The 27483-nt window shown below is 43.7% G+C and overlaps 1 protein-coding gene across 1 annotated transcript; it reads left to right on the top strand.

Moving 5' to 3' along the window:
* Positions 1–700: 700 nt before the first annotated feature.
* LOC135545854 (EGF-containing fibulin-like extracellular matrix protein 2) lies at positions 701–13998 on the top strand. Its single transcript, XM_064973793.1, has 11 exons — positions 701–980; positions 7360–7597; positions 7909–7957; positions 8086–8298; positions 9337–9459; positions 10392–10508; positions 10628–10747; positions 10977–11096; positions 11296–11422; positions 12583–12778; positions 13030–13998. Exons 2-11 carry the CDS (start codon positions 7508–7510, stop codon positions 13189–13191), a joined length of 1317 nt encoding a protein of 438 aa, XP_064829865.1. The 5' UTR covers positions 701–980; positions 7360–7507; the 3' UTR covers positions 13192–13998.
* The last annotated feature ends 13485 nt before the right edge of the window (positions 13999–27483 follow it).

Raw genomic sequence — 27483 nt, 5'->3', positions numbered from 1 at the left:
TAACATGGACACTAAGATAATAATATTGTAAAAAGGAAGAACATATTTCACTGTTTGTATACAGTAGTAGAGCTGTCCCGGAGTACACAGCTTTCATGTAATTGTCAAAGGAAATGTGTTGCAAAAGTATTATACTAAAGTACTATAGTTATAACAAAACCTCTTGAAGAAATGGATGATGATTACTTCAGGGTCAGCCTTTTCATGCTTCTACATATAAACATGTCTGTCTGGAATACCTCCAGTTTAAATATTTACTGGTAGTAAGAAAAGCTAACTACTTTTCCAAGAAGGCTTGTGTCTCTCTCCTCTCTCTTTCGCTCTAATTTTTGTCCACATTCCACCAACTTCTCTCCCAAGCTATAAATATCTGCCTGTGTCAGATTGGACCGGAGCGAGGGAAAACTTAGTGGCTGTACTGAAAGAGAAAAAGATGGGGGAAGTAAGGATAGATAGATTGGGGGAGCGAGCTGTGGGGGGTGATTTTAAATGAAACCAGGAGCGTTGTGTGACCTGTGAGTGGGGGCACAGGGGGAGGGGGAGTGTGTGTGTGAATCTATGCAAGTTGTTGTTCCGCCTGCGATTTGGACGGATTTGGAATTTGGGCCGCAGACCAGGAATTTGCATCCTGGGGGGTCAGGGAGGGGGGTCAGTGGGAGGGTGGAGGATGGCAGTGCAGGGGGCCAGAGGGGGGGTAGGAATGGGCTGTCCCTCTTTCCTCTCTGCCTCTTTCCTTCTCTCTCTTTCTCGCCCTCCCCTACATGCATTCAGCTGCTCCAGCTGTCGATCTGCCCACTCACTCTCTCAGGGCCATAGAGGCAGGAGCAGGACAGATAGAGGGACCACTTCTGCTCTCCACACTCACACCACATCAGGGACCACCACCGCCAGGGGACTAGAACAGCACTACACGGACTCAGACCAGGGACCTGAAGATAACAGGAAGAAGACGATTTCACACAAAGGAAGAAGACTTGCCTGTGAGTTCACCATGTTTCACAATGACTTTGTGTGTGTGCGGATTTGAAAGAGAGAGAAGGAGCGGGTGTGTCTATGAGAGCCTTTGTGATTGTGAGAGAGAGATTAACCAAGTGCGTGAGTGTATTACATCACAAAGAAAAACGTGCCTCTTACCCTCTGCTCCTGGAGGGGGAGGACACGTCACAGCTACACCATTGCTCTCCACTCAACCTCCACGGCTACAGTTGGATCCTTACAAGAGCTGAGGTGGCAAGGCTCTGTGTGTACGTGAGTGAGAGGGAGAGAGGGAGAGGAAGGGATAGAGAGCATGTGTAAGAGAGTAGTTGTATTTGTAAATGGAAATGTATTGCAAAACTCTTGTACAGATCCAACTACTATTTCACAACTATGTAATGTCACAATCACAAAGTCTACTAATATCTCCTGTGAACTTGATTCATGAAATGCCTGCCAGACATGGTCAGCTTGGATGAAACCCTAAGTACAGGATTTGTTTGCTGGAAGGACTTGTTTTAGTGTGAGGAGGAGCAGACAGGTCTACGTTACCATATGGACACACCAAGGGACAACCACAAACTAGAGAGACAGGTGCCACCCAATGGCATTAAACACTCTGTACACACCCTCCCTCCCATACACACACACATTACATCACAGGGCAGCACACGGCCTTCTTATTCCTTTACAGACCACTTCTGTGCAGAGCAGGGCGCCATTTTATCACTGTGTTTATGTACTCTTAATTACTAACATTTGACAGAAAGAATTCTGCGTTCATAGGCCAAAATTAGTAGTAAGGCTGGTCTGACTAGAGTGATTCAGGAGAGAGCACAGAGGCACGGCGAGGAGGGTCAACTATTAAAATACCAAACTCCCCCTTGGCACACGTCATCTCATCCAGTTACTAAAGCATATCATCAGTATTCACATCCCTTGGATTTTTCCACATTTTGTTGTGTGACAAAGTGGGATTGAAATGGATTTAGTTGGGATTTTTTTTCCATCTACACAAAATACTCCATAATGTCAAAGTGAAAAGAAAACTACAAATGTAAAATAAAAATAAAAAAGGAATAACTAAAATGTAGTTTCGAACACAGATTCAAGTACAAAGACCAGGGAGCTTTTTGTATGCATCATGAAGAAGGGCAGTGATTGGTAGATGGGTAACAATAACAAATCAGACATTGAATATCTCTTTACGTATGATGTGGTTAATAATTATGCTGTGGATGATGTATTAAACCACCCAGACACCTCAAAGATACAGTCGTCCTGCTGAACTGAGCTGCAGTACAGGAATGAAACTTCTCAGGGATGTTACCATGAGGCCATTGGGGATTTTAAAACAGCTACAGAGTTCAATAGCTGCGATGGGAGGAAACTGAGGATGGATCAACAGCATTGTAGGGACTCCACAATAATGACCTAAATGACAGAGTGAAAAGAAGAGTACAAATATACTAAATATTCCAAAACATGCATCTTGTATGGAACAAGGCACTAAAGTAATACTGCAACAACAACAAAAACACGACAAATGAATACACTTTTTGGCCTAAATGCAAAGCCTTATGTTTGGGGTAAATCCAACACATCACTGAGTAACTAACTGCCTCCTTATTTTCAAGCTTGGTGGTGGCTGCATCATGGTATGAGTATGCTTTACATTGGCAAAGATTGGGGAGTTTTTCACAAGGAAAAGAAACAGGATGGAGCTAAGCACAGGCAAAATCCTAGAGGAAAACCTGCTTCAGTCTGCTTTCCACCAGACCCTGGAAGATGAATTCACCATTCAGCAGGACAATAACCTAAAACACAAGGCAAAATTGCTTACCAAGAAGACAATGAATGTTCCTGAGTGGCCAACTTACAGTTTTGACTTAAATCTGCATGAACATCTATGGCAAGACTTGAAAATTGCTGTCTAGCCACGATCCTCAACATCTTGACACATTTTGAAAACGTTAATGGGCAACTGGGGAGGACCCACTTGTAGCACGCACTCCAGCAGATATATCTCACTGGTCACCCCCAACACCAATTCATCCTTTGGCCGCCTTTGCTTCCAGTTCTCTGCTGCCGTTGACTGGAACGAACTGCAAAAATCACTGAAGCTGGAGACTCATATCTCCCTCACTAGCTTTAAGCGCCAGCTGTCAGAGCAGCTCACAGATCACTGCACCTGTACATAGCCAATCTGTAAACAGCCCATCCAACTACCTCATCCCCATACTGTATTTATTTATCTTGCTCCTTTGCACCCCAGTATCTCTACTTGCACATTCATCTTCTGCACATCTACCATTCCAGTGTTTAATTGCTATATTGTAATTACTTTGCCACCATGGCCTATTTATTCCCTTACTCCCTTATCTTACCTCATTTGCACTCACTGTATATAGACTTTCCCCCCTTTTTTTCCTACTGTATTATTGACTGTATGTTTTGTTTATTTCATGTGTAACTCTGTGTTGTTGTATATATCGAACTGCTATGCTTTATCTTGGCCAGGTCGCAGTTGCAAATGAGAACTTGTTCTCAACTAGCCTACCTGGTTAAATAAAGGTGAAATAAAAACTATTGCACAATCCAGGTGTGCAAAGCTCTTAGAGACTTACCTAAGGAGACTTACAGCTGTAATCACAACCAAAGGTGTTTCTAAGCTGTATAGACTTTTTCTTTCACTTTGACATTACAGAATATTTTTGTGTAGACCAATGTGAAAAAAAATCTAAGCGGGGTAAACACATGATACCCACTGTATCACTTTGGCCCAGCCAGCTCTCCATGCCTGGCTCCCACTAGCTTCCCTCTCCTTCAGACTACAGCCCTGTGCCCATTGGGAACTGTTATGTTTGATGTTTTTTCTGTAGTTCTACTGTCCGGCAATATGAGAGAAATCTCACACCACAGGAGTTTACTGGTATAACATATAAGAGGTTCTGGCCCGCAAAGTGACAGGTTCAGTGCAGCGAGGGGAACAGAGCACAGCATGAACCCACCGGGCCACCGTGCTAGAGAGAGAGCAGCTCCATGCACAACGGAGCAGAACGGATCAAAGCCGGCTATATATACACATCACAAGACCCGACCGTCTCTGGTTGGGTCTCCCACCGGTGTGTGCGTGTGTAGATGCGTGTGTATAGTCTATGTGTGTTTGTGTATGTTGCTCTGTGTGTGTGGTCTCGCTGTGTGTTCTGTCTAGTCCCCATGTAGTCATTTCTTTATGACCCTGCTGTTATTTTGCCTGGTCATTCTGCTGACAGTGTGGATTCAAGGAGAAGGGGGCCCCCTGTTGCAGGAGTTAACATACTACGGATGCCAGCACAGGAGGTTGGTGGCACCTTAATTGGGGAGGACTGGCTCGTGGTAATGGTTGGAACGGAATAGGGTTTCCATGTGTTTGATGCCATTCCATTCGCTCCGTTCCAGCCATTATTATGAGCAGTCCTCCCCTCAGCAGCCTCCACTGGCTGCCAGTAATATAAGGAATGCACCTGGACCAAGTAAAGACAGCATCTGTATCAACATCCTCTGTCCTCCAAGAGTTGCAGAATTTCTTCTTCAATCCAAGTAAATACAGGGCCATATAATTACTGTATTTCTGTGAACAATGTGTACTACTGTACATAGTAGACAATGCTACACTGGTAAATGTCAAGTGTAGTGTTGTTCACCAACACCTGTTGTAACCAGAATCACAAACAATGGAAAGACCAGTGGTTGGCGTGTGGAGGACTGTCAGAGTGATGGACCATCCTCCCACTCAGAGACCAGAGGCTGTAGGATTGGCAGCAGCTGTCCTACATGAACCATGTGGGGGCTTTCCCAAAACCTGATACTCTGAGAAACACCGTGATGGCAGGGTATCCCTACTGGGAACTGCAGCCCACATCCTTGCCACGGGCATTCCAGAGGTCCAACCACCACTTGGTGCTCACTGGTCAGCGGCGGAAGCGCAGCACCTACCCACGTCTGCCTGCTGCTCACAAGTCTGGGTGACTGAGTTACCGGATTCTCAACTGGCGGACAGTTTGTTTTTTTGGTGGTTTTAGGTCAGATTTATCCCGCGCTATAAGAGAACCACAGTGCCAAAGTGGATTTTGACTTGTCCTCATATTGTGGCTGTATAAGTGTACAGTGTGTGTTCAGCAGTACAGTGTGTGTCCAGCGGTACAGTGTGTGTCCAGCGGTACAGTGTGTGTCCAGGGGTACAGTGTGTGTCCAGAGGTACAGTGTGTGTCCAGTGGTACAGTGTGTGTCCAGAGGTACAGTGTGTGTCCAGCGGTACAGTGTGTGTCCAGCGGTACAGTGTGTGTCCAGCGGTACAGTGTGTGTCCAGAAGTACAGTGTGTGTCCAGTGGTACAGTGTGTGTCCAGTGGTACAGTGTGTGTTCAGAAGTACAGTGTGTGTCCAGGGGTACAGTGTGTGTCCTGCGGTACAGTGTGTGTCCAGGGGTACAGTGTGTGTCCAGGGGTACAGTGTGTGTCCAGGGGTACAGTGTGTGTCCAGCGGTACAGTGTGTGTCCAGCGGTACAGTGTGTGTCCAGGGGTACAGTGTGTGTCCAGGGATACAGTGTGTGTCCAGGGGTACAGTGTGTGTCCAGTGGTACAGTGTGTGTCCAGGGGTACAGTGTGTGTTCAGTGGTACAGTGTGTGTCCAGGGGTGTGTCCAGTGGTACAGTGGGTACAGTGTGTGTCCAGTGGTACAGTGTGTGTCCAGGGGTACAGTGTGTGTCCAGGGTACAGTGTGTGTCCAGGGGTACAGTGTGTGTTCAGTGGTACAGTGTGTGTCCAGAGCGGTACAGTGTGTTCCAGGGGTACAGTGTGTGTCCAGGGGTACAGTGTGTGTCCAGCGGTACAGTGTGTGTCCAGCGGTACAGTGTGTGTCCAGGGGTACAGTGTGTGTCCAGGGGTACAGTGTGTGTCCAGGGGTACAGTGTGTGTCCAGGGGTACAGTGTGTGTCCAGGGGTACAGTGTGTGTCCAGGGGTACAGTGTGTGTATACTCATGCATACGATACAGACCTATTGAAGACGATATGATGCAAGGTCCATTAAAATACCTAACTTTTGGGAGTGTTTGAAAGATTGTGAAATTGTGACAGGTGCACTGACTGTGTATATAGTTGTCCTGGGAACTCAGTAGAACATTTGTTTTGGTGCTTGAGAAGGAAGGGTAGGCTACATTTGAAGTGTGATGTAAGACAGTTAGCATGTTTGTGTGGGTACACACGTTGCTCTGTGGCTTCTTTCTTGGCCTCCCTGAGGTTAGTGTGTGTGTGTGTGTGTGTGCATGGGGGCGCGACAAGTGGTTGAGTATTACAGCATACAAAAGTCTCACCATTGTGCGTGTGTGTGTGCGTGCGTGCGTGCGTGCGTGTGTGTGTGTGTGCGTGCGTGTAAGGAAAGCAATGATTATAACTTTCCTCTTCATATATTATTTTGCCTGGAGCAAATTCTAACTGACGGTTTTTGCACGAACAACGGTTACTCAGAGATGTTTTATTGCTTTCTCTTGGTTTGTTTTTTTTTTGTCTGAGGGAGCTGGAATAGAGGATTTATTTGTCTAGGTACAGCGTCTACTTTAACAGTTGTGCTTCCACTCTCCAAGAACATTAAATGGAGGATGGTTGGTCAAAAAAAGCAGCGTGGTCTTGTCTGCATGCTTCTCCGACACCATATGCAGTACTTCGAAGAATAACACACTAGCCATGATGATGAACGATGTCAGACTCAGAGGCAGACAATAATGGATTCTGCGGTACTAGACAGCGACGGTGATTTAGATGGATGACCAGAGCAGAAATCTGTGTCGGAGCTTGCGGCGTCTGGGGAAACAAAAAGTAATGTCTTGAAATTGATAGACAGTACCCTGAGATGTAGGCGCTGTGTTTAATGACTCACTTTGGTATACTGTAGGTTTGTTGTGTTTGTGTGTGCAGTTACAGTGGGCCTGTCTGGGGAAACAGAGGACTGTCTATGGAGAGCTAACATGAAAGGATTTCCACACGGTTGACTTGATTATTTTCAGCTGATGGATGGAATGCGTCATTATATTGACCTTTCGCCAGCAGGTGGAGACGGGCTTCCTCTCCGTCATACTGGCAGGGATTTGGGGGGAACATGTTCGATTAACAAATAATGACCGACGTCTGAATCATAAGGGAGTTGTGTGTGTTGACTTCTCTTCTGAGCCTGGCTTCAGAAAAGTGTTAGATGTCAACACACAGGCAGAGGGTTATGTTTTTCTAATTAAGTGGATGAATTGAAAGCTGTTCCAACCTAGGTTGTTAATTAACTCTCTCTCTTCTCAACCCAGGTTAATGAGTCTCCTAAATAACTCTCTCTCTCTCTCCTCCCCTCTCCCCCCAGATACTGCTGCGCTGCTCTGAGCACCACAACAAGCCGGCAGCTTCTCTCGTCCTGACCGGAGGCACCGCTACCTGTGTGACCCGCCGGCTGTGCCAGGGTGTGTGTTTACGTGTGTGATCCGGTCCTATCTGCCAGTCAGTCCGTGAGCATGCAGGGCGTGTGTGCGGCGATCCTGTGTGTGTCTGTGTTCCTCCGCAGTGCTATTTCACAGCCACCTACAGAAAGTGACACCTACACGGTAAGGATGGGTATTCCAGGACTCTTTTTCTCTCCCTCCCTCCTCTCCTTCTATCTTGTCTTCCCCGCCCACCATACACCAGACTGATAATTTGACCCCTTTTGTACTGCAGCTGCTCCTCTCTTTCCTGTTGACCTCCGCTGTACTCTGGAGTCCTGCTGTGTCTTTCCCCCTCTGTGCCTATGACTAGGTACCCTCCTGTTAATGTGACACAGCCATTATTTAAATGTGCCTAATAGCTTCAAATGAAAGGTCATTTGGATTGTTCAGTGCATGTGACTCTCTCGCTCTCTGTCTCATGCCATCTGTAGGAATGCACAGATGGGTATCAATGGGATCCTCAGACTCAGCACTGCAAAGGTAATGGCTCTCGATTATCCTCATGTCCCCATCTCCTCTCTTCCCTCCATCAGTTGTAAGCAACGAGTGAGAGCATTACAACTTGCAACCAGTCCTGTCTTTCAGTCCTTTTCCTTCTCCCCCGACAGACATAAACGAGTGTGAGACCATTCCGGAGGCCTGTAAGGGGGAGATGAAGTGCTTCAACCACTACGGGGGCTACCTGTGCCTCCCTCGCTCTGCCTCAGTCATCCCAGCTCCAGACCCCCCCAGCCAGCCTGGGACCAACCTGGATAGCACCGCCAGAGAGCCCTTCAACCCCTGTCCTCTGGGCTATGAGCCCCAGGGAGACAGCTGTGTGGGTGAGAGAGTAGGGAGGGAGGGGGGTAGACAGGTGGCTGCAAGGGACTGGATAAGGTGTGCGTGCCTTGTTTGTGATTGGGCAATAAGCATGTAGTCTGAATGAGTGCAGACTAGTGTGGGACAGGTGGTTGTATCAAGCATGTGTTTGTGGAGTTTGTGTGGGTGTGTGTGAGTATTTGTCTATGGGGGGTGGATAGCTGGTACTGGAATGTGGAGGTTTCACATGAGGACAGCTGCTCTTAGTTTTATAGGACGGAGAGTGTTGAGAGGAGTGGTGTAAAGTACTTTAGACAAAATACTTTGAAGTACTACTTAAGTACTTTTGGGGGTATCTGTACTTTACTTTATTATTTATATTTTTGGGAACTTTTACTTCACTACATTCCTAAAGACAATTATGTACTTTTTACTCCATACATTTTCCCTGACACCCGAAAGTACTCGTTACATTTTGACAGGAAAATGGTCCAATTCACACACTTATCAAGAGAACATCCCTGGGCATCCCTACTGCATCTGCCCTGGCGGACTCACTAAACACAAATGCTTTGTTTGTAAATGATGTCTTGTAGTGTGCCCCTGGCTATCCATCAATAAAAAAAAAACATTAAAGAAAATTGTACTGTTTGGTTTGCTTAATATAAGGAATTTGAAATTATTTATACTTTTACTTATGATACTTAAGTACATTTTAGCAATTCCATTTACTTTTGATACTTAAGTATATTTAAAACCAAATACTTTTAGACTTTTACTCAAGTAGTATTTTACTGGGTGACTTTCACTTTTACTTGAGTCCTTTTCTATTAAGGTATCTTTACTTTTACTCAAGTATGACAATTGAGTACTTTTTCCACCACTGGTTGAGAGAGCTGCTTGTCCTGTTGTTCTTGGAGTCGGGGTGATAGGGGCTGTTGATGGGGAGGCATGAGACAGGAATAATGATTGAACAAAATGGGGCAGCTGTTGGTGCCTCAACCGTATGAACATCCATATGACTAAATACATTGTGTTGTTTTACCATATCTCACACACAGATGTGAATGAGTGTGAGAGAGATGAACACGACTGCCAGCCCAGCCAGCAGTGCATCAACACGCCGGGAGTCTTTACATGCCAGTGTCCTGAGGGTTACCGTAAGGTTGGCACCGAGTGCATTGGTAAGACAGCCAATAGGACTCCCACTAACCAGCCTAACCACTGGCCTGAGAGACAACCAATAGGACTCCCACTAACCAGCCTAACCACTGGCCTGAGAGACAACCAATAGGACGCCCACTAACCAGCCTAACCACTGACCTGAGAGACAACCAATAGGATGCCCATTAACCAGCCTAACCACTGGCCTGAGAGACAACCAATAGGATGCCCATTAACCAGCCTAACCACTGGCCTGAGAGACAACCAATAGGATGCCCATTAACCAGCCTAACCACTGACCTGAGAGACAACCAATAGGATGCCCATTAACCAGCCTAACCACTGGCCTGAGAGACAACCACTGGCCTGAGAGACAACCAATAGGATGCCCATTAACCAGCCTAACCACTGGCCTGAGAGACAACCAATAGGATGCCCATTAACCAGCCTAACCACTGGCCTGAGAGACATTAACCAGCCTAACCACTGGCCTGAGAGACAACCAATAGGACACCCATTAACCAGCCTAACCACTGGCCTGAGAGACAACCAATAGGATGCCCATTAACCAGCCTAACCACTGGCCTGAGAGACAACCAATAGGATGCCCATTAACCAGCCTAACCACTGGCCTGAGTCACACCAACTCGCTGTTTGCGGTCTCACCTCATGGTTTTGGTTAAGCTTAGCCATTGTAGCATGTTATTTGACTTCTATTTAACCAGAAAGGTCATTTAGTTTATTCACAATTAATATGTTAGTATGTTTTGTCACATACACCGTATAGGTCAACTTCTCCTTAGTCATTGTAGCATGTTATTTGACCTCTATTTAACCAGGAAAGCCACTTGAGTCAAAGTCTCCTTCACCATAACGACCTGGTTGGTCAACTCAATCTCCACCTTCTCTCTGGAACTGTTTCTGAATGCTCTCCTTCCATCTGGGTTGTCAGACATTGACGAGTGCAGATACAGGTACTGTCAGCATCGCTGTGTCAACGTCCCCGGCTCCTTCTCCTGTCAGTGTGAACCAGGCTTCCAGCTGGCCGGCAACAACCGCTCCTGTATTGGTAAGGCGTGGTCAGATATACACACACCCACATACAGAGAGTCCCAGACTATCCAGACTGATGTTAGAAAATATATTGACTGATATACGGTAGACTTCTCCCTCTCCTCCTCCTTCCAGATGTGAATGAGTGTGACATGGGCGCCCCCTGTCAGCAGCGGTGTTATAACACCTACGGTACCTTCCTCTGTCGCTGTGACCAGGGCTACGAGCTTGGGCCTGATGGCTTTGCCTGCAATGGTGAGAGGATCTGTCTGTCTGTGTGTCTGTCTGTCTGTCTCTGTGTCTGTCTGTCTGTCTGTCTGTCTGTCTGTATAATGTCATTAAAGTAACACTGCTTTGATCTGAAAAGAAAAGCTACTCTTTCTTTCTTGCATTTATTAAAAGCTACCCTTCTGTTTCTTGGTTAAAACAGCTGTGCTGTGATTGTAAACGTTGTTCCTCTCCCCCTCCCTCCATCGCTCTGCAGACATAGACGAGTGCAGCTACTCTAGTTACCTGTGTCAGTTCCAGTGTGTCAATGAGCCCGGGAAGTTCTCCTGTCAGTGCCCAGAAGGCTACCAGCTGCTGGGCACTCGACTATGCCAGGGTAAGCACCCTCTCCATCTGTTCTCCTTCTCAATGTTTTTCTGAACACCTTTCCCCATCCTTCACTTCACTGTCAGCTAATTGTGCCTGTGTGTTCTTTCGTTGTCCTCGTTGTTAGTGGACGATAAAGTATTCTAATTGATTCAATTCATTTCAATTCTCTCTTTCTCCGGCCCTCATTCGATCCCTCTCCTCCCCAGATATAAACGAGTGTGAGACCGGAGAGCACCAATGTACTGAAGGACAGACATGTGTGAATATCCACGGTGCCAGTCAGTGTGTGGACACCAACCGTTGCCAGAGCCCTTACGTCCAAGTATCTGACAAGTGAGTGAACATTTATTAAAACATGGGTACACACACACACACCTTTTTCCCATTATCAAACTATGGCCTGGTCACAAATCTCAACATATCATCAACTTCTGTATGGAGCATAACTCACATTATTTTGAAGATTGCGCCAATTGCTTTTTCCATATTTCTGTCCAATTCTGTGATCTTTTCAGTTGAACATGTTCCAGTACAATTAGAATGCTGTTAGAAGATTGAAACCAGTCTTACATTGATAACAGGTGTGGACAGTAGTTCATTTCCCCCAGCATTTTTTGGCTGTATGAAAACTGCTTCAGAAAATCTCTTGGGGAAATGGCCACTGTTCAAATACAGTTGAATGTAATCCTTCTTGGTTTGAGGATAGTTCACCATGCTCCTTCATATTGCAATATACCCCTCTAGTGGTTGAGTTATCAACTACTCTTTTTAATATTTTATCTACACATGCAGGCTGGTCTCATAGACTAGACGTAACATAGTAAACAAAAATATGGGACACTCAAATTAGTATGTTATGTTTGGTATGGTATGGTTACATAAGATAGAAGGTTACCTAAGGCAAAAACGAAAGGACGCGAATGTCTAGCAACCCAAAGGTTGTGTGTTCGAATCTCATCAAGGACTACTTCAGCATTTTATGCTAATTATCCATTTTGCAACTACTTAACTACTTTTTAGCTACTTTGCAACTACTTAGCATGTTAGCTACACCCTAAACTTAACCCCTAAACCTAACACCTAGTCTAACGTTAGCCACAGCTAATTGTAATTCATAACATATCATACTAATTGTAATTCGTAACATATATGAAATGAATGATGGAGATCCACAAATTAATACATAACATACCAAACGTAACATATACTAATTTGAGCGTCCCGCATTTTAGTTTACTATGTTACATCTACCCATGGGTCCAGGTTTCAGACAAGCATGATAATATCATAGGACGTAATCTATATTTAATATTTAGTGATAAATATAAAATATTATGTTTTAATATAAATGAAACAGAATCAAAAGTACCACATCAAGTCATCTAGTTTATGAGGTCAAATTTCAGGAAATGATGATTTATGCAACATGACTGCCACTATGGCACAACTCATATATCTCTCCAGAGGACTAAAACCTGCGATTTTTCCTCTAGTCGCTGTGTTTGTCCTGTGACCAAGCCAGCCTGTCGAGACCTACCCTTCTCTATCGTCCAGCGCTACATGAGCATCACGTCGGAGCGCTCCGTCCCGTCAGACATCTTCCAGATACAGGCCACCAGCGTCTACCCCGGAGCCTACAACACCTTCCGTATCCGCTCTGGAGACCACGACGGAGACTTCTACATCAGAGTGAGCACAGCCATAGTGTAACAGCCCCTGTACAGCACCAGCCTGGTTCACCCTCCCATCCACCTTGTCAATATGACGATGGACTTGTGAATTTATGATGACAGAGGAGGCCAAGAAACATATTATATTGCATTGAGTTTTGAGACATTGCATCATAACAGGACTTAGTAAGACACGTTTGCTTGACTTTTAGACTAGGATTGTACGACGGACCCTGACTAACCTCACCATCATCTCTGTGTCTCTCTCAGCAAATCAACAACATCAGCGCCATGCTGGTTTTAGCCCGGGCCGTGACGGGGCCCCAGGAGTACACACTGGACCTGGAGATGGTGTCAGTCAACCCCCTCCTGAGCTACCAGACCAGCTCGGCTCTGCGACTTTCAATCTACGTAGGGCCTTATGCATTCTAGAGGGAGGACAGAGAGTCAGAGACAGAGAGGGGGAGACACACAGTAGAGATACAAGAGAGGAGAAATAGGACACACAGAACAATCTAGAATTGAAAGGGGTCATAAACAGAACAGTCAGATACTGTGACATGATGTCAGACGTTTGTTAGCTTCTCCTATTTCATGACCTGCAAAGGAAACACACAACTCAAATCACAACCCTCTGGGAAAGCTGAGATAGAGTGAGGTAAAGAGACATTTCTAAAAATGAATACTTTATGGATGACGTGTGACTGATAAACATCGATACGACAAAGTGAATTTTCCCCCAGCCCACCGTCCATTTTTGTTCCCTGCCTCTTAGCTGAAGTCTCCTGAAGTATATTTTTCGACTGCTCCACGCTGCTCATTTGTCATGGTCCTTTGAGCCGAATAGGGACAATTACCCTAGTAACCTTTAGTACAAACCCCTGTCATGTTTCAGAAACACCCTGCAATTGAAGATAAAGAACAACACGTTATTTCATCATTCTCATCCCGTCACTGTCATTCTCTTGCTTTGAGCAGGCCCATTCTCACGCCTGTGTTTTCATGCTACTCTCATTCCTCAGCCTTTCAATCCTTATCGTCCATGGACACGACTCCATAACCACTCAGATCCACCTCCTCATCCACCCTGTCTCTCCTGCATCCATCTCTCATAGCTAGTATTAGTGCTGAAGCTCTCACACACTCACTCACTCATCATTTGTAGTTTTGTCACATGAATGGTTTTGTTGTAATTTTGGTCCAGGAAGCTGATACAAAATAAAACGATATACATTTTAATCACGTGTGAACCGTTGCCTTTTGTTCATATTGTTTAGCCATGTTACCCTCTTTCTTAATATAGTCCCATTTCTCTCCTACTTCTTCAACTCCTGTTTCTCCTTTTCCTCCAAACAGTATTTCCCAGTGTGGTATGGTCATAGCTAGCTGACCTTTCTGAATGGAAATACCCCCCCCCCCCAGGTCCAGTATGCTCCAGTGCCAGTGGCGCTCTGTGTCTTTCCACAGCTGCAGAACAGATGCCTGGGCTTCTTGTGTGACAACCACTGAGAGAATGGAAAAATCACTTGAACAAAGAGAGAGGGCAGAAGGTATCGCTAGATATATCAGCACTTAAGACTCATTAGCCTTAATATGTGAGGCATAAGACAACCAGTGGCATACTGATCTAACACAGCCACTGTGTTCTCCCTCTCCCCTGGATGACTAAAGCCATATTCCTTGGGTAGTGATTCCTCTACAGTCCCACAAAAAAAACAGGGGAAAGCCCTAATTTCATTGTGTATCTCATCCGCTGCTGCTAGCTCCGCCCAGGCAGCCTCCTCCTTACAACGCACACACACACACACACACACACACACACACACACACACACACACACACACACACACACACACACACACACACACACACACACACACACACACACACACCTTCAATCTATCCTCACTGAAGGGTGATGACTCATACGCCGCGCAGTCTTACGCAATCAGCCCAGAGTGGAGTCTGTAGCCAGTACAGCCACAAGGTGGCATTGTGACACACAGATCCTTCTCCCAGGCTGAGACAGGAATAGCATCAACCCGAGGTGATGGAATCTGCTGGGTTTTTTCTCTTCCTGACTACTGAACCTGCCTTCCCTCTCCCTATCAATGAACTCATAGACTTGAGCGATGCAGAGGCACTATGGATACACAAACTAACATGTACAACAAATAATAACCACAGCTGGGGTGTAACATGCAGCGCCTGAAGTGTTCACACACCTTGACTTTTTCCACATTTTGTCGTGTGACAGCCTGAATATAAAATCGATTCAGTTGAGAGTTTGTGCCACTGATCTACACATAATATCCCAAAGTGTCAAAGTGGAATTGTGTTTGACATTTTTACAAATTAATGAAAAATTAAAAGAGGAAACGTTGAGTTAAAAAATATTCAACCTCTTTGTTATGGCATGGAGTAGAAACGTGGTTAACAAATCACATAATAAGTAGCATGGACTCACTCTGTGTGCAATAATAGTGGTTAACATGATTTTTGAATGACTTCACCCCATCTCTGTACCCCACACATACAATTATCTGTAAGGTCCCTCAGTCGACTAGTGAATTTCAAGCTCAGACTCAACCACAAAGTCCAGCGAGGTTTTCTAATATCTCACAAAGAAGGGCACAGATTGGCAAAAAATACACCATCTGACACTGAATATCCCTTTGAGCATGGGGAAGTTATTAATTAGGGTTTGAATGGTGTATCAATACACCTAGTCACTACAAAGACAGGTGTCCTTCCTAACTAATTTGCCTAAGAGGAAAGAAAACACCTCAGGGATTTCACCATAAGGCCAATGGTGCACAGTTACAGAGTTTAATGGTTGTAATAAGAGAAAACTGAGGATGGAGCAAAAGAAAGAAGACTAACGGATACATCATTTTCCTAAACATGCATCATGTTTGCAACAAGGAATTAAAGTAATACTGTAAAACTTTTTGTCCTGAATACAAAGTGTTATGTTTTGGGGAAAATCCAACACATCACTGGGTACCATCATGTCATGTGTATGTTTGTCATCAGCAAGGACTGGGGAGTTTTTCCCCAAAATAAATGGAATATAGCTAAGCACAGGCAAGATCCTAGAGGAAAACCTTGTTCAGTCTGCTTTCCAACAGACGCTGGGAGACAAATTCACCCTTCAGCAGGACAATAACCCTAAAAGGCCAAATGTACACTGGAGTTTCATACCAAGATGACATTGAAAGTTCCTGAATAACCTAGTTACAGTTTTGACTTAAATCTGTTTGAAAATCTATGGCAAGACATGAAAACTGCTGTCTAGCAATGATCAACAACCAACTTGACAAAGCTTGAAGAATTTTAAAAAGAATAATGAACAAATATTGTACAATCCAGAAGTGCAAAGACTTGCCCAAAAAGACTCACTGCTGTAATCACTGCCAAAGGTGCTTCTAACGTGTATTGACCCAGGGAATGAATACTTATCTAATCAAGATATATTTGTGTATTATTTTTCATTAGTTAAATTATTATTTTTTCTAATATTTTTTTTTGTTGCATTTTCCAGTGAAGAACATTCAAAACAAAAGTGAAAAGATATTAGACAACGATGGGACAAAGTGACAGTAACAGACGAGTGTAACAATAAATAAATAAATCATTATAATTATATACACAAACATACAATAACAAAAATAATAATAATAATGAGACATTGGATCACTTGCCGTAGGCTACATATTATACATTACGTGTGAAACATTATGTGAGGATTATATAGAGATTCAATCAATGAAGTTAATTCTTTAAAAAAAGAAAAATCTTCCACTTTGACATTACAGAATATTTTGTGTGGAATTTTTACAAAAAAATGACCATTAAATACTTTCTGAAGGCACTGTACATTAACACACACACCAACCAGATGGCATCAGTACGCTTGTCTTAGCTCAGGGCTTTGTGGTACAGATCATAGTCAACAACATGATGGTGTTGTGGGGTATTGAGGAAGGGGGGGAGAGGTGTATGTGTGAGGAATATGTGGGTTACGGGGGAGGAACAGAGTGGTACAACTCCCATGGCATTTCCTGTTGGCACTGAGACAAGGAAATAACCTGAGTGAAATGGGATCAGACTGTACTGTACCCGCGCTGTGGGCATGGGGGAGGATGGTAATATGTTGTGTGTGGGTTTGTGTGTGTATGCACAAGGGCATGTGTATGTGTGAGGGTGTTTTGTTTGTGCATGCGCAATAAGAGTATGAGTGTAAGTGTGACGTTGTGTGTGAGTGCCAGTGTGTGAGTGTGTATGCAGACATGGGGAGGAGTGTTTGGGGTGACAGTAGGGAGCGGAACAGTGGGCCTCTCTTTGGCACCTCCACCCAGGTATGAGCTCATTTTCCTGGGCAAACCTTCCGCCGTGGGCCGAGCTGGGTGTGGGGGTGGGAGTCAGTGGGGCAGTAATGCAATCACCGGGCCAGGAAATACAGCCAATGGAGAATATAGGACACTCAGAGAAACTAAGGACATCTTCTCCTAGAACTCACATAACCTGCTCTTGTAACCAGGGTAAAGACATAAATGGCAACTATGCATAATTGATAAGATACCATCTTCTGTGCACAAACCCTCAAAAGCTCAAATTGAACAAAGTATTTCAGCTGTATTGGATTAAAAAAAAGCTCTTCGCTCTCTTATTCTCTTTAACCATTATGCTTGTGGATATTTTTATCAATAGGGGAGGAAGGGAACTCAGTCTAGGTAGGGTAGGTTCATTGCCCTCCGCTTCCGCCCTCCCTTTGAAATGAGTCCCTTAATAAAATCAGGAGAGTGCTGTGGAATCCGAGTGTCATCAGAAATAGTCGTTACATATGACAACACAAATAAACAGATCTGAATGAGTGGATTGTAAATGAGTAGGGGGGTGGGACAGGAAATGATGATTCTATTTTGGGGTCTCTATGGCCCTGTATATAAAAGATAGTGCTCCTATATAGAGCAACCCAAATGATAACGATGCACAAATAGATAACAGCAATCACGAATACTTATCGGAAAATAGCAACCGGGTAAGTCATTGTTACCAACTCAAAAGATGCTTTGTGAATTTTTATCCGGTCTGAATGGTCATCAACTTCTTAAAGTAGACCATCACCTGTAGCCGAACCTCATGAAGCTAGAAAGCCATGAACGGATCTGTGAGGTTAAATAGAGGAACATGCTCGAAGATAGACCAGTTGGTGAGAGGTAATTGCACTATTTGTTTGTAGAGAATTGAATTGACCTCGAGATACCACCATGAGATTAAAAGGCTTACGAGTGACACTAACAACAAAGTCATCTCCCTCATTTTTAACTGACCTCCTCATCACCTTAATCAAATTAGTGGTGTAATTGCTGGTTATGTTAATTACAGGAGGTCAGTGTTAGATCCTGAACTACATGTTGAATATCTCAGCGAAGGTAATGCATTAAGAAACCGGCACAGCTATCCACTGTAGGGGGTTGGAACCAGCTAGATAGAGAAAAATACCATAGAATTACATATTGAATCTCTATTTTTAAAAAGTATATTCTATACACCAGGGAATTTGAGATCCCTACAGTTATGTAAGTAGGGACTCATGAGTGAATGTGTAGTTTTATTCCCACACATTTGAGAATAATAAAAAAAAAGACTTTTCTCCCTTTCCTTCATACGATCAGGCATTGAATGTTACAAATACTTCCAACCTTCACAGTGGTACTTTGAATAATAACCCATTCCATATCTACCCCACCTTCCATTTCTTTGCTCAGTGCGTGAATGTGGTTACTAAGATACGACAACGTGTTGCTATGGACGCGTGGGCGTACTGAGGCAAAAGGGCTTGAGCTGAAAGAAAATTCTGCTATGCAGGAAGACAGAACAGAAAAGGAAAAAGTGTTATGAAAAGGTGTGCAACTGAAAGGAAGCTGAAGTGAATTTTGACAAAGTACAAATGGACAGTTGATACCTGAACAAATCTGCAGCTTGGATGTCCAAATAGAAACCTGGATATTTCACCATGGAATATGTGGATTTGGAGACCCAAATCCATGCCACTAAAAGGAGGATACAACTTTTTGGTTATTTGCCCTTTGCCTACACATATCAGTAGTTATTGATAAGGATGAGAAGCGGACCTCTCCAGAATAAACAAATCCAAGTTTCCCGTTCACCAACTGGAAGCCCTTAATTCTGCCCAACAATTCCGATAGCCTTTGACAGTGTTGTAAATCCCATATTGGCTGTTGTAAAAAAACAACACAACACCAACATCCTTATCATGATCAATGGCCAATTTAGTATCCCCCTCTAAAGTGATTATTTCTCAGGTTTCATCACTTCCAACACACATTATCAGTTATGAAACATAATGGCAATGATAAGCAGGTTAGAGAGAGAAGAGTGCTGATGGATAGAGTGAGTTAAAGGGTCAGTCATCATTAGCTATGAGTGAAGAGGAGGTAATTGGTAGAGAGAGAGAGAGAGCAGGAGAGGGAGAAGAGAGAGAGAGGGAGATAGGGATAGGGGGAGGGAGAGAGAGAGAGAGAGGGGAGAGCAAAGGACAGAGAGAGGGAGAGTTGGAGAGAGAGAGATAGAGAGAGAGGGGGAGCAAAGAACGAAAGAGAGAGGGGGAGAGAGGGGGGAGAGCAAAGAAAGAGAGAGAGGGGGAGAGAGTGGAAGGGAGAGGGGGATGAGAGAGGGGGGCAAAGAAAGAGAGAGAGAGAGGGAGAGAGAGAGCAAGAGAGAGGGAGAGAGAGGGAAAGGTAGAGGGAGAGAGAGAGCAGAGAGCAGAGAGAGAGCAGATAGAGAGAGATCAGCGAGAGAGAGAGAGAGAGAGAGAGAGAGAGAGAGGGGGAAAGGTAGAGGGAGAGAGAGAGCAGAGAGAGAGATCAGAGAGAGAGAGAGAGAGAGAGAGAGAGAGTGGGGTTGAAATAAAAAGACAGAATGATCTAGTACTGTGCGAATGAACTGGACAAATGGTCATGTGGTTATCACTGCATTCACTGCACCTCAAGGAAATTCACCATTGTTATCCAAAATGATGACAAATTGCAAAGGCCAACGAACCGAAGAGTAGATGAGCTTCGAGAGAGGCTCAACAAAACCCAAAGAAATGAAAGTATAGATGGTACTGTAGCTTCATTCTAAAGCCAAAATAAAGGGTACCTTATTACCTCTCTTTCTCCCTTCTCTCTTGCTCAAACAATTATTCAACATATCATCAAACCCAACACCAACACCATTTTCTCTGATTCTCATTGTTGATTATATGTCTTTGTCTCGCCTTTGTCCTTCTACTATTTTTGGTCCCCTCTTGTCAATAAGCAGATACACAATCATCTCTGCTCATTGCATGTCTATCCATTCCTATCTATCCAATCTATGGTCCAAAAGATAGAGAGAAAGAGAGCAGGAAAGACTGACTGACAGAGGGTGAATTTAAAAAACTGCTACTAGGAGGTCTCTGATGATGTCAGACATCTACACCACATCACCATAGCAACCCAGCATCAGCACCAACTTACTGAGAAAGGAGTAAGAGAAAAGGAGAGGGTGGAAATGTCTGTAGTGGTATGTAACAGTGGGATACTTTTACATATTATGTATGCATACATTCAATATTACATATAAAATCACATGGATTGCAAATGTTCAATTCAATCACTCCTTTATGTCAATGCTAACCATTATATTGAGGTCCTTCATAGAAGACACAAATCATTCTGAACACATTTTTACCATATAATGCATCTAGAAAGTCTTAGTTAAAAGGGACTTTATGATGGTGGAAGATTAGAAAACATCTCTCTATCTTTTAATTCAAACTATGCCATCAGACCTATTGTCCTCATGATGCCCTGTGGGTTCTGATAGTCCCAAAACCACCAGGGCAGGGGTTAGAGAGGGGGAGCTTGACACCCCCAGCACTAGGCGACTGCTCCCCCTCTTCTGAGACCCAAGTTCTAAAAATAAACTGACTCCTGGAAAAAAGAGAAAAGTACAAGACTACAGGCTCTGGAAGCATCATCAGAGGAAGGGAGGGAGGGAGAGAGGGGGCAGAGGGAGGACGGGGGATTGGAAGCAGTGAGTGGGCGTTTGTTCGCTTCACTTCCACTAGTTACGGCTGTCGTGGAATCTGGCTGCATTCACACCAGACAAACATCCAGACGCTGTGTGAAACCCCCTAACCTGCACGCTATGCATGTGAAAGCATGCACAAACAAAGCAAACTGGAAGCTATAGCACTTTCCTGTAAGCGCTTATGGTTCACACCGATTGTCAATAACTGCACCACGCACAGTCTACGCTGCCATGCATGTCTCAGATGGTCCAGTCATCTCGTTGTCTTCTGTCCGATGGACTCAGCTTGTCCTATGTCACTATTCAAACTCATCATACTTCGTCATACCATCATACCTGATCATAGCCCTCTACCTCTCTGTACGTCCCTCAGTCTTTTTCATCAACCCTCCTTCCTTCCCTCTTGCCCCATCTTCTCTCGTTCGCACTTCGACGCAGGAGTGGGAGGTGTTGCTAGGCGACAGATTAGCTCTTTTCTTTCAAGAAGCAGAGCAAAGACCTTGGTTCTTTGGGTGTAAAAATAAACACTGGTGTAAAGAAAGACCTTTGTTCTCTGGGTGTAAAAATAAACACTGGTGTAAAGAAAGACCTTGGTTCTCTGGGTGTAAAAATAAACACTAGTGTAAAGAAAGACATTGGTTCTCTGGGTGTAAAAATAAACACTGGTGTAAAGAAAGACCTTGGTTCTCTGGGTGTAAAAATAAACACTGGTGTAAATAAAGACATTGGTTCTCTGGGTGTAAAAATAAACACTGGTGTAAAGAAAGACCTTGGTTCTCTGGGTGTAGAAATAAACACTGGTGTAAAGAAAGACCTTGGTTCTCTGGGTGTAAAAATAAACACTGGTGTAAAGAAAGACCTTGGTTCTCTGGGTGTAAAAATAAACACTGGTGTAAAGAAAGACCTTGGTTCTCTGGGTGTAAAAATAAACACCAGTGTAAAGAAAGACCTTGGTTCTCTGGGTGTAAAAATAAACACCGGTGTAAAGAAAGACCTTGGTTCTCTGGGTGTAAAAATAAACACCAGTGTAAAGAAAGACCTTGGTTCTCTGGGTGTAAAAATATACACCGGTGTAAAGAAAGACCTTGGTTCTCTGGGTGTAAAAATAAACACTGGTGTAAAGAAAGACATTGGTTCTCTGGGTGTAAAAATAAACACCGGTGTAAAGAAAGACCTTGGTTCTCTGGGTGTAAAAATAAACACCAGTGTAAAGAAAGAGAGTCTTAAGGAAAGGACAAGTATCCTTCACTTCTGCTAAGAGAGGCGAACATTTATTTCCCCAGATGTATTTTTTCTACAACCCTCTTGTCTTTTTCCTCAGAATACTCTCCTTTCCCGGAGAGGGTGAGACCTAATGCACATATCATTTCAATTTGGAAAAATTATAAATATCTATCTCTACCTCTATAGATATATCTATTCCAGTAACAATCATCTGTGCCAGTAACAATCACAGACATCCTAAAAACTATTGTTATACAACAGAAACTCTTACCAAGAAAGAACATTTCTCCCAGGTATCATGGTTAGATAAGAAATACTTAGTAAGGTGAGCTACAAACTGTTCCCTTAAGTCAGATGGCCAGAGAGATTACAGTAGAATAGCCTACATACGGTTTGCTTTCCATCTGATGAGCAACCCATTCTCTCTGTTATACTTACACTGTAGAAACTGCTGAGAGACACCTGTTGCCATGGGTGATGCCGAACCATTTGGCCCTTCATGGACATGATACATTTCAGTGTATGACTGCAGTTAATGTAACCAGCACGTAGGCTACAACTTGTTCTTTATCTACACTTTATGTGTTTGTTATGTAGGTGTGCATTATGCATGTCTTAGGGTGTTAATTAAGTGATAATGACCGAGAAGCTGGTGTTTGGATGATATATTGGCATGGGTGTTGTTAGGCCTGGCTTCGATGGTGTTATCACTTTTACACAATGAGTTTTTTATTTAATTTTTAAAACCTTTGTTAACTAGGCAAGTCAGGCAAGAACAAATTCTTATTTGCAAAGATGGCTTATACACCGGCCAAACCCGGATGACGCTGGGCCAATTGTGCGCCGCCCTATGGGACTCCCAATCACGGCTGGTTGTGATACAGCCTGGAATCGAACCAGGGTGTCTGTAGTGACGCCCCTAGCACTGAGATGCAGTGCCTTAGACCACTGCGCCACCCGGGTTACCAACATATTCAAATAATGATTGACATATTTTCATTAAAGACATTATTTTGATGAATTTATTCATACTATTTCATCCTTCCACAAGATATAGTCTCGACACAAATCTAGGGTTGCTACCCAAGCCGGCTGGTCGTTCGTTCTATCCGTTCATTGCCAGAGATGCGACCAAGTCGTTCATTCTTTTTTTTCTATATCTATGTACACAACCCAGCCGTTCATTCTAAATGATCCATTGCCATATTGGCTTGGCAACGTTCTTATCCCTTGCTTGCTAGCTAGCCAACTACGGCTAATTTACAGTCACGTCAAAAAGTGCAGCCAGAATAACTGCAAAGTAGCTGCATTTGCATTTGTTTAAACTGTTTTCTAGAGACATTTATTTGGATACATCCATAACAATGAGCTAATGAGGTGCGATTTCACCTGGTATAGAAAATTTGCTCACTCGTCAGGATTGTTGTTCAGAGGAGCTATCCAACAACACAGCTAACAAACGGAAGTTGGAAAGACTGCAAACTAGCTGCACTTGGTTTCGTTTGACCTTTTTTCAATTTACATTTATTTGTATATATCCGTAAAAATGATGCCAGCTGATTCATGATTTCGACAGGCTGAGAAACACAGCCTGCCTGTCTGTCTCGTCCAGACTCCCGACACTTTCATTACTATTGGACAGCTGGAGATACGAATTTGATTATTGAAATGTCGGAGAGACAGACAGCAACACAACAAATATTGCTTTGTGCTTGTCTCCACCCCCCTCCAGGTGTCACCCATCTTCCCCTGTGCATTTATACCTGTGTTCTCTGTTTGTCTGTTGCCAGTTTGTCTTGTCTCATCAAGCCAACCTGTGTTTTTTTTGTACTCCTGTTTTCTTCAGCCCCTGTGTTCTAGTTATCCCGATTTTGATCATTCTGCCTGCCCTGACTCTGAACCTGCCGTTCTGTACCTGTTGACACTGTCCTGGATTACTGACCTCTGCCTGCCTTGACCCTGAGCCTGCCTGCCACTCTGTACCTTACGGACTCTGCCTTGGACTACCGACCTCTGCCTGCCCTTGACCAGTCGTTTGCCTGCCCCTGTTTTAGAAATAAACGACTGTTATTTGAACTGTCTGCGTCTGGGTCTTATCCTAAGTCGTCTAAAAGTCTCAAATAAATGTGAGATTATGTCTAGATGCTTTTCAGTGGCGATTTTAGAATGTAAATCATGGTGGGGCAAAAAAAAAAAAGTGGGATGCATGTCATCAAAGGCACAACACTAAACAATACATGAATTACACTGTAACGGTGACAAACGGTGCCCACAAATTGTTAGGGCCTATGTAAAGTCCCAACAGCAGTCCCAACACCTTACCACTGCAACACCTGGCTTTCAGTGGAGCCTTGTCTGGCAGCGAAAAAGTTAATTCAGCCACACTTGATTCAAAACATGTGGTTTCTACTAACAATTGAGATGTACAAACTATGGCATAAGGGGAAGGCACGCAGATAAGAGGCAATCCGTAATTTCGGTTAAGAATTAATGAGCGAGCGACGACAGACGTTGTCAATATAACTATTTGTTCAGCACTTCTGAAATGTACAGTAACAGAATTCAGAACATGGGCCGTTCTTACAGTGTACTCCCTGTACAACAAGTCAGAACCGTAGGATAAATGAAGGGGGCATTAAAACAGACAATGAAAGCTCTTACAATATTCGATGATTACATGTTTCTAAAACAGGATATAGCCTACATGTGCACCACCAAGTTAGAATAGTAGGCGCATTTAAGAGGTGAAAATAGACCACATTACGCCGATTGGGTCTTTACGTCATATAATACCATTTGACTTGTTAAATTAGCTTATAATTTGACACGTCAAATAACACAATTATATTATCGAATGTTGTGTGTGCTGAATTTGCATGTGCTAGCCAAACGTGCTACTATCAGTAGCACAGTCAAAGCTGTACAAAAAAAGTTTGCAAACAAGCACACACCGACCACTGACAATGTGTTTACAAAACCATGTTGGTGAAAATAGAACAAATTATTAGGGTGAGGTGTAACCGATGTGAAATGGCTAGCTAGTTAGCGGTGGTGCGCGCTAATAGCGTTTCAAACAGTGACGTCACTCGCTTTGAGACCTTGAAGTAGTGGTTCCCTTTGCTCTGCAAGGCCAGTGGCTTTTGTGGAGCGATGGTGTTTCGTGTGTGTCAGTTGTTGATGTGTGCAGAAGGTCCCTGGTTCGAGCCCCGGTATGTGCGAGGGGATGGACTAAAGGTATACTGTTACAGAGGCACATGGGCTACTAATAGCTTACTACTCAACATACACTTAGTATTACTTTCTTAGCTACAGTATACATATCTCCCTGGCATATTACATCATTTATGCAGCAGCATACAAGACATTTTTGGACTCACCTTATAAAGGTGGCGTGGCAGTCCTTTGTGGGCAAATTTTGTCATCAAAGTCTGGCATTCTCTGGATTTATGGTGGGAATTTTCGATTTCCAACTTGTTGTGCAATCTTTATGTCCAATGGCCAATGAGCACCGATACATTTTATCTATAACTTCTCTTCATTATTTTTTCTTCATATGACAAGGATTGAAAATGATTTGCCAGTAGATTGTCGACTTGTTTCATGATGATGACTACTAGCTAAGTTGACAGACGCTTCACAAGTCCTCAACTAGCAGCTTCATTAAATAGTACCCGCAAAACAACATTCTCAACGTCAACAGTGAAGAGGCGACTCCGGGATGCTGGCCTTCTAGGCAGAGTTGCAAAGAAAATAAATAAATAAACATATATATATATATATATATATATATATATATATATATATATAGAGAGAGAGAGAGAGAGAGAGAGAGAGAGAGAGAGAGAGAGAGAGAGAGAGAGAGAGAGAGAGTGGGCAAACAGGCTCAAGCCAATGGCATGTACCAGATGCTCAGCAGGCTCTGCACACACTTACTGGCCTGAGGCCATACCACAACCAACAACATTGGACACTTTATGGAACAAAAAGCCTTCACTATATCATCCTGGAATATTCAAGGCCTGAGGTCATCTGCCTTTGGCCTAAAGAGCAGGAACAAGGACTTTACCAAAGAAATCCGTAATACAGACATTGTCATCCTGCAAGAAACCTGGTGTAGAGGAGACGGACCCACTGGTTGCCCTCTAGGTTACAGAGAGCTGGTAGTCCCATCCACCAAACTACCAGGTGTGAAACAGGGAAGGGACTCAGGGGGTATGCTAATTTGGTATAGAGCAGACCTAACTTACTCCATTAAATTAATCAAAACAGGAACATTTCACATTTGGCTAGAAATTCAAAAGGAAATTATCTGAACAGAGAAAAATGTCCTCCTGTGTGCTACCTATATCCCCCCACTAGAATCCCCATACTTTAATGAAGACAGCTTCTTCATCCTGGAGGGGGAAATCAATCATTTCCAGGCCCAGGGACATGTACTAGTCTGTGGCGACCTAAATGCCAGAATCGGATAAGAACCTGACACCCTCAGCACACAGGGGGACAAACACCTGCCTGCAGGTGACAGCATTCCCTCCCACATATGCCCCCCTAGGCACAACTATGACAACATAACAAACAAAAACGGGTCACAACTCCTGCAGCTCTGTCGCTGGGTATGTACATAGTCAATGGTAGGCTTCGAGGGACTCCTATGGTAGGTACACCTATAGCTCATCTCTTGGCAGTAGTACTGTAGACTACTTTATCACTGACCTCAACCCAGAGTCTCTCAGAGCATTCACAGTCAGCCCACTGACACCCCTATCAGACCACAGCAAAATCACAGTCTACTTGAACAGAGCAATACCCAATCACGAGGCATCAAAGCCAAAGGAACTGAGTAACATTAAGAAATGCTATAGATGGAAGGAATGCAGTTTGGAAACCTACCAAAAAACAATTAGGCAACAACAAATTCAATCCCTTCTAGACAATTTCCTGGGTAAAATGTTTCACTGCAATAGTGAAGGTGTAAACTTGGCAGTATAAAATCTTAACAGTATATTTGACCTCTCAGCTTCCCTATCAAATCTGAAAATCTAAAATAGAAAACCGAAGAAAATGAACAACAATGACAAATGGCTTGATGAAGAATGCAAAAATCTAAGAAAGAAATTGCGAAACCTGTCCAACCAAAAACATAGAGACCCGGAAAACCTGAGTCTACGCCTTCACTATGGTGAATCACTAAAACAATACAGAAATACACTACAGAAAAAGAAGGAACAGCACGTCAGAAATCAGCTCAATGTAATTAAAGAATCCATAGACTCTAACCACTTCTGGGAAAATTGGAAAACACTAAACAAACAACAACACGAAGAATGATCTATCCAAAATGGAGATGTATGGGTAAACCACTTCTCCAATCTTTTTGTCTCGATAACAAAGAATAAAAAGCAAAAACATATACAT

This window comes from Oncorhynchus masou, chromosome 9 (genome assembly GCF_036934945.1).
Source record: "Oncorhynchus masou masou isolate Uvic2021 chromosome 9, UVic_Omas_1.1, whole genome shotgun sequence".
Taxonomy (NCBI): Eukaryota; Metazoa; Chordata; class Actinopteri; order Salmoniformes; family Salmonidae; genus Oncorhynchus; species Oncorhynchus masou.
This window is presented reverse-complemented; position numbering and strand designations above follow the sequence as displayed.

Excerpts from the sequence above, each read along its gene's own strand:
- LOC135545854 (XM_064973793.1), top strand. The coding sequence starts at position 7,508 with ATGCAGGGCGTGTGTGCGGCGATCCTGTGTGTGTCTGTGTTCCTCCGC. Across the intron at positions 7,958-8,085 it reads TCAGACTCAGCACTGCAAAG|ACATAAACGAGTGTGAGACC; the intron begins GTAATGGCTCTC and ends CTCCCCCGACAG. Across the intron at positions 12,779-13,029 it reads ACGGAGACTTCTACATCAGA|CAAATCAACAACATCAGCGC; the intron begins GTGAGCACAGCC and ends TGTCTCTCTCAG.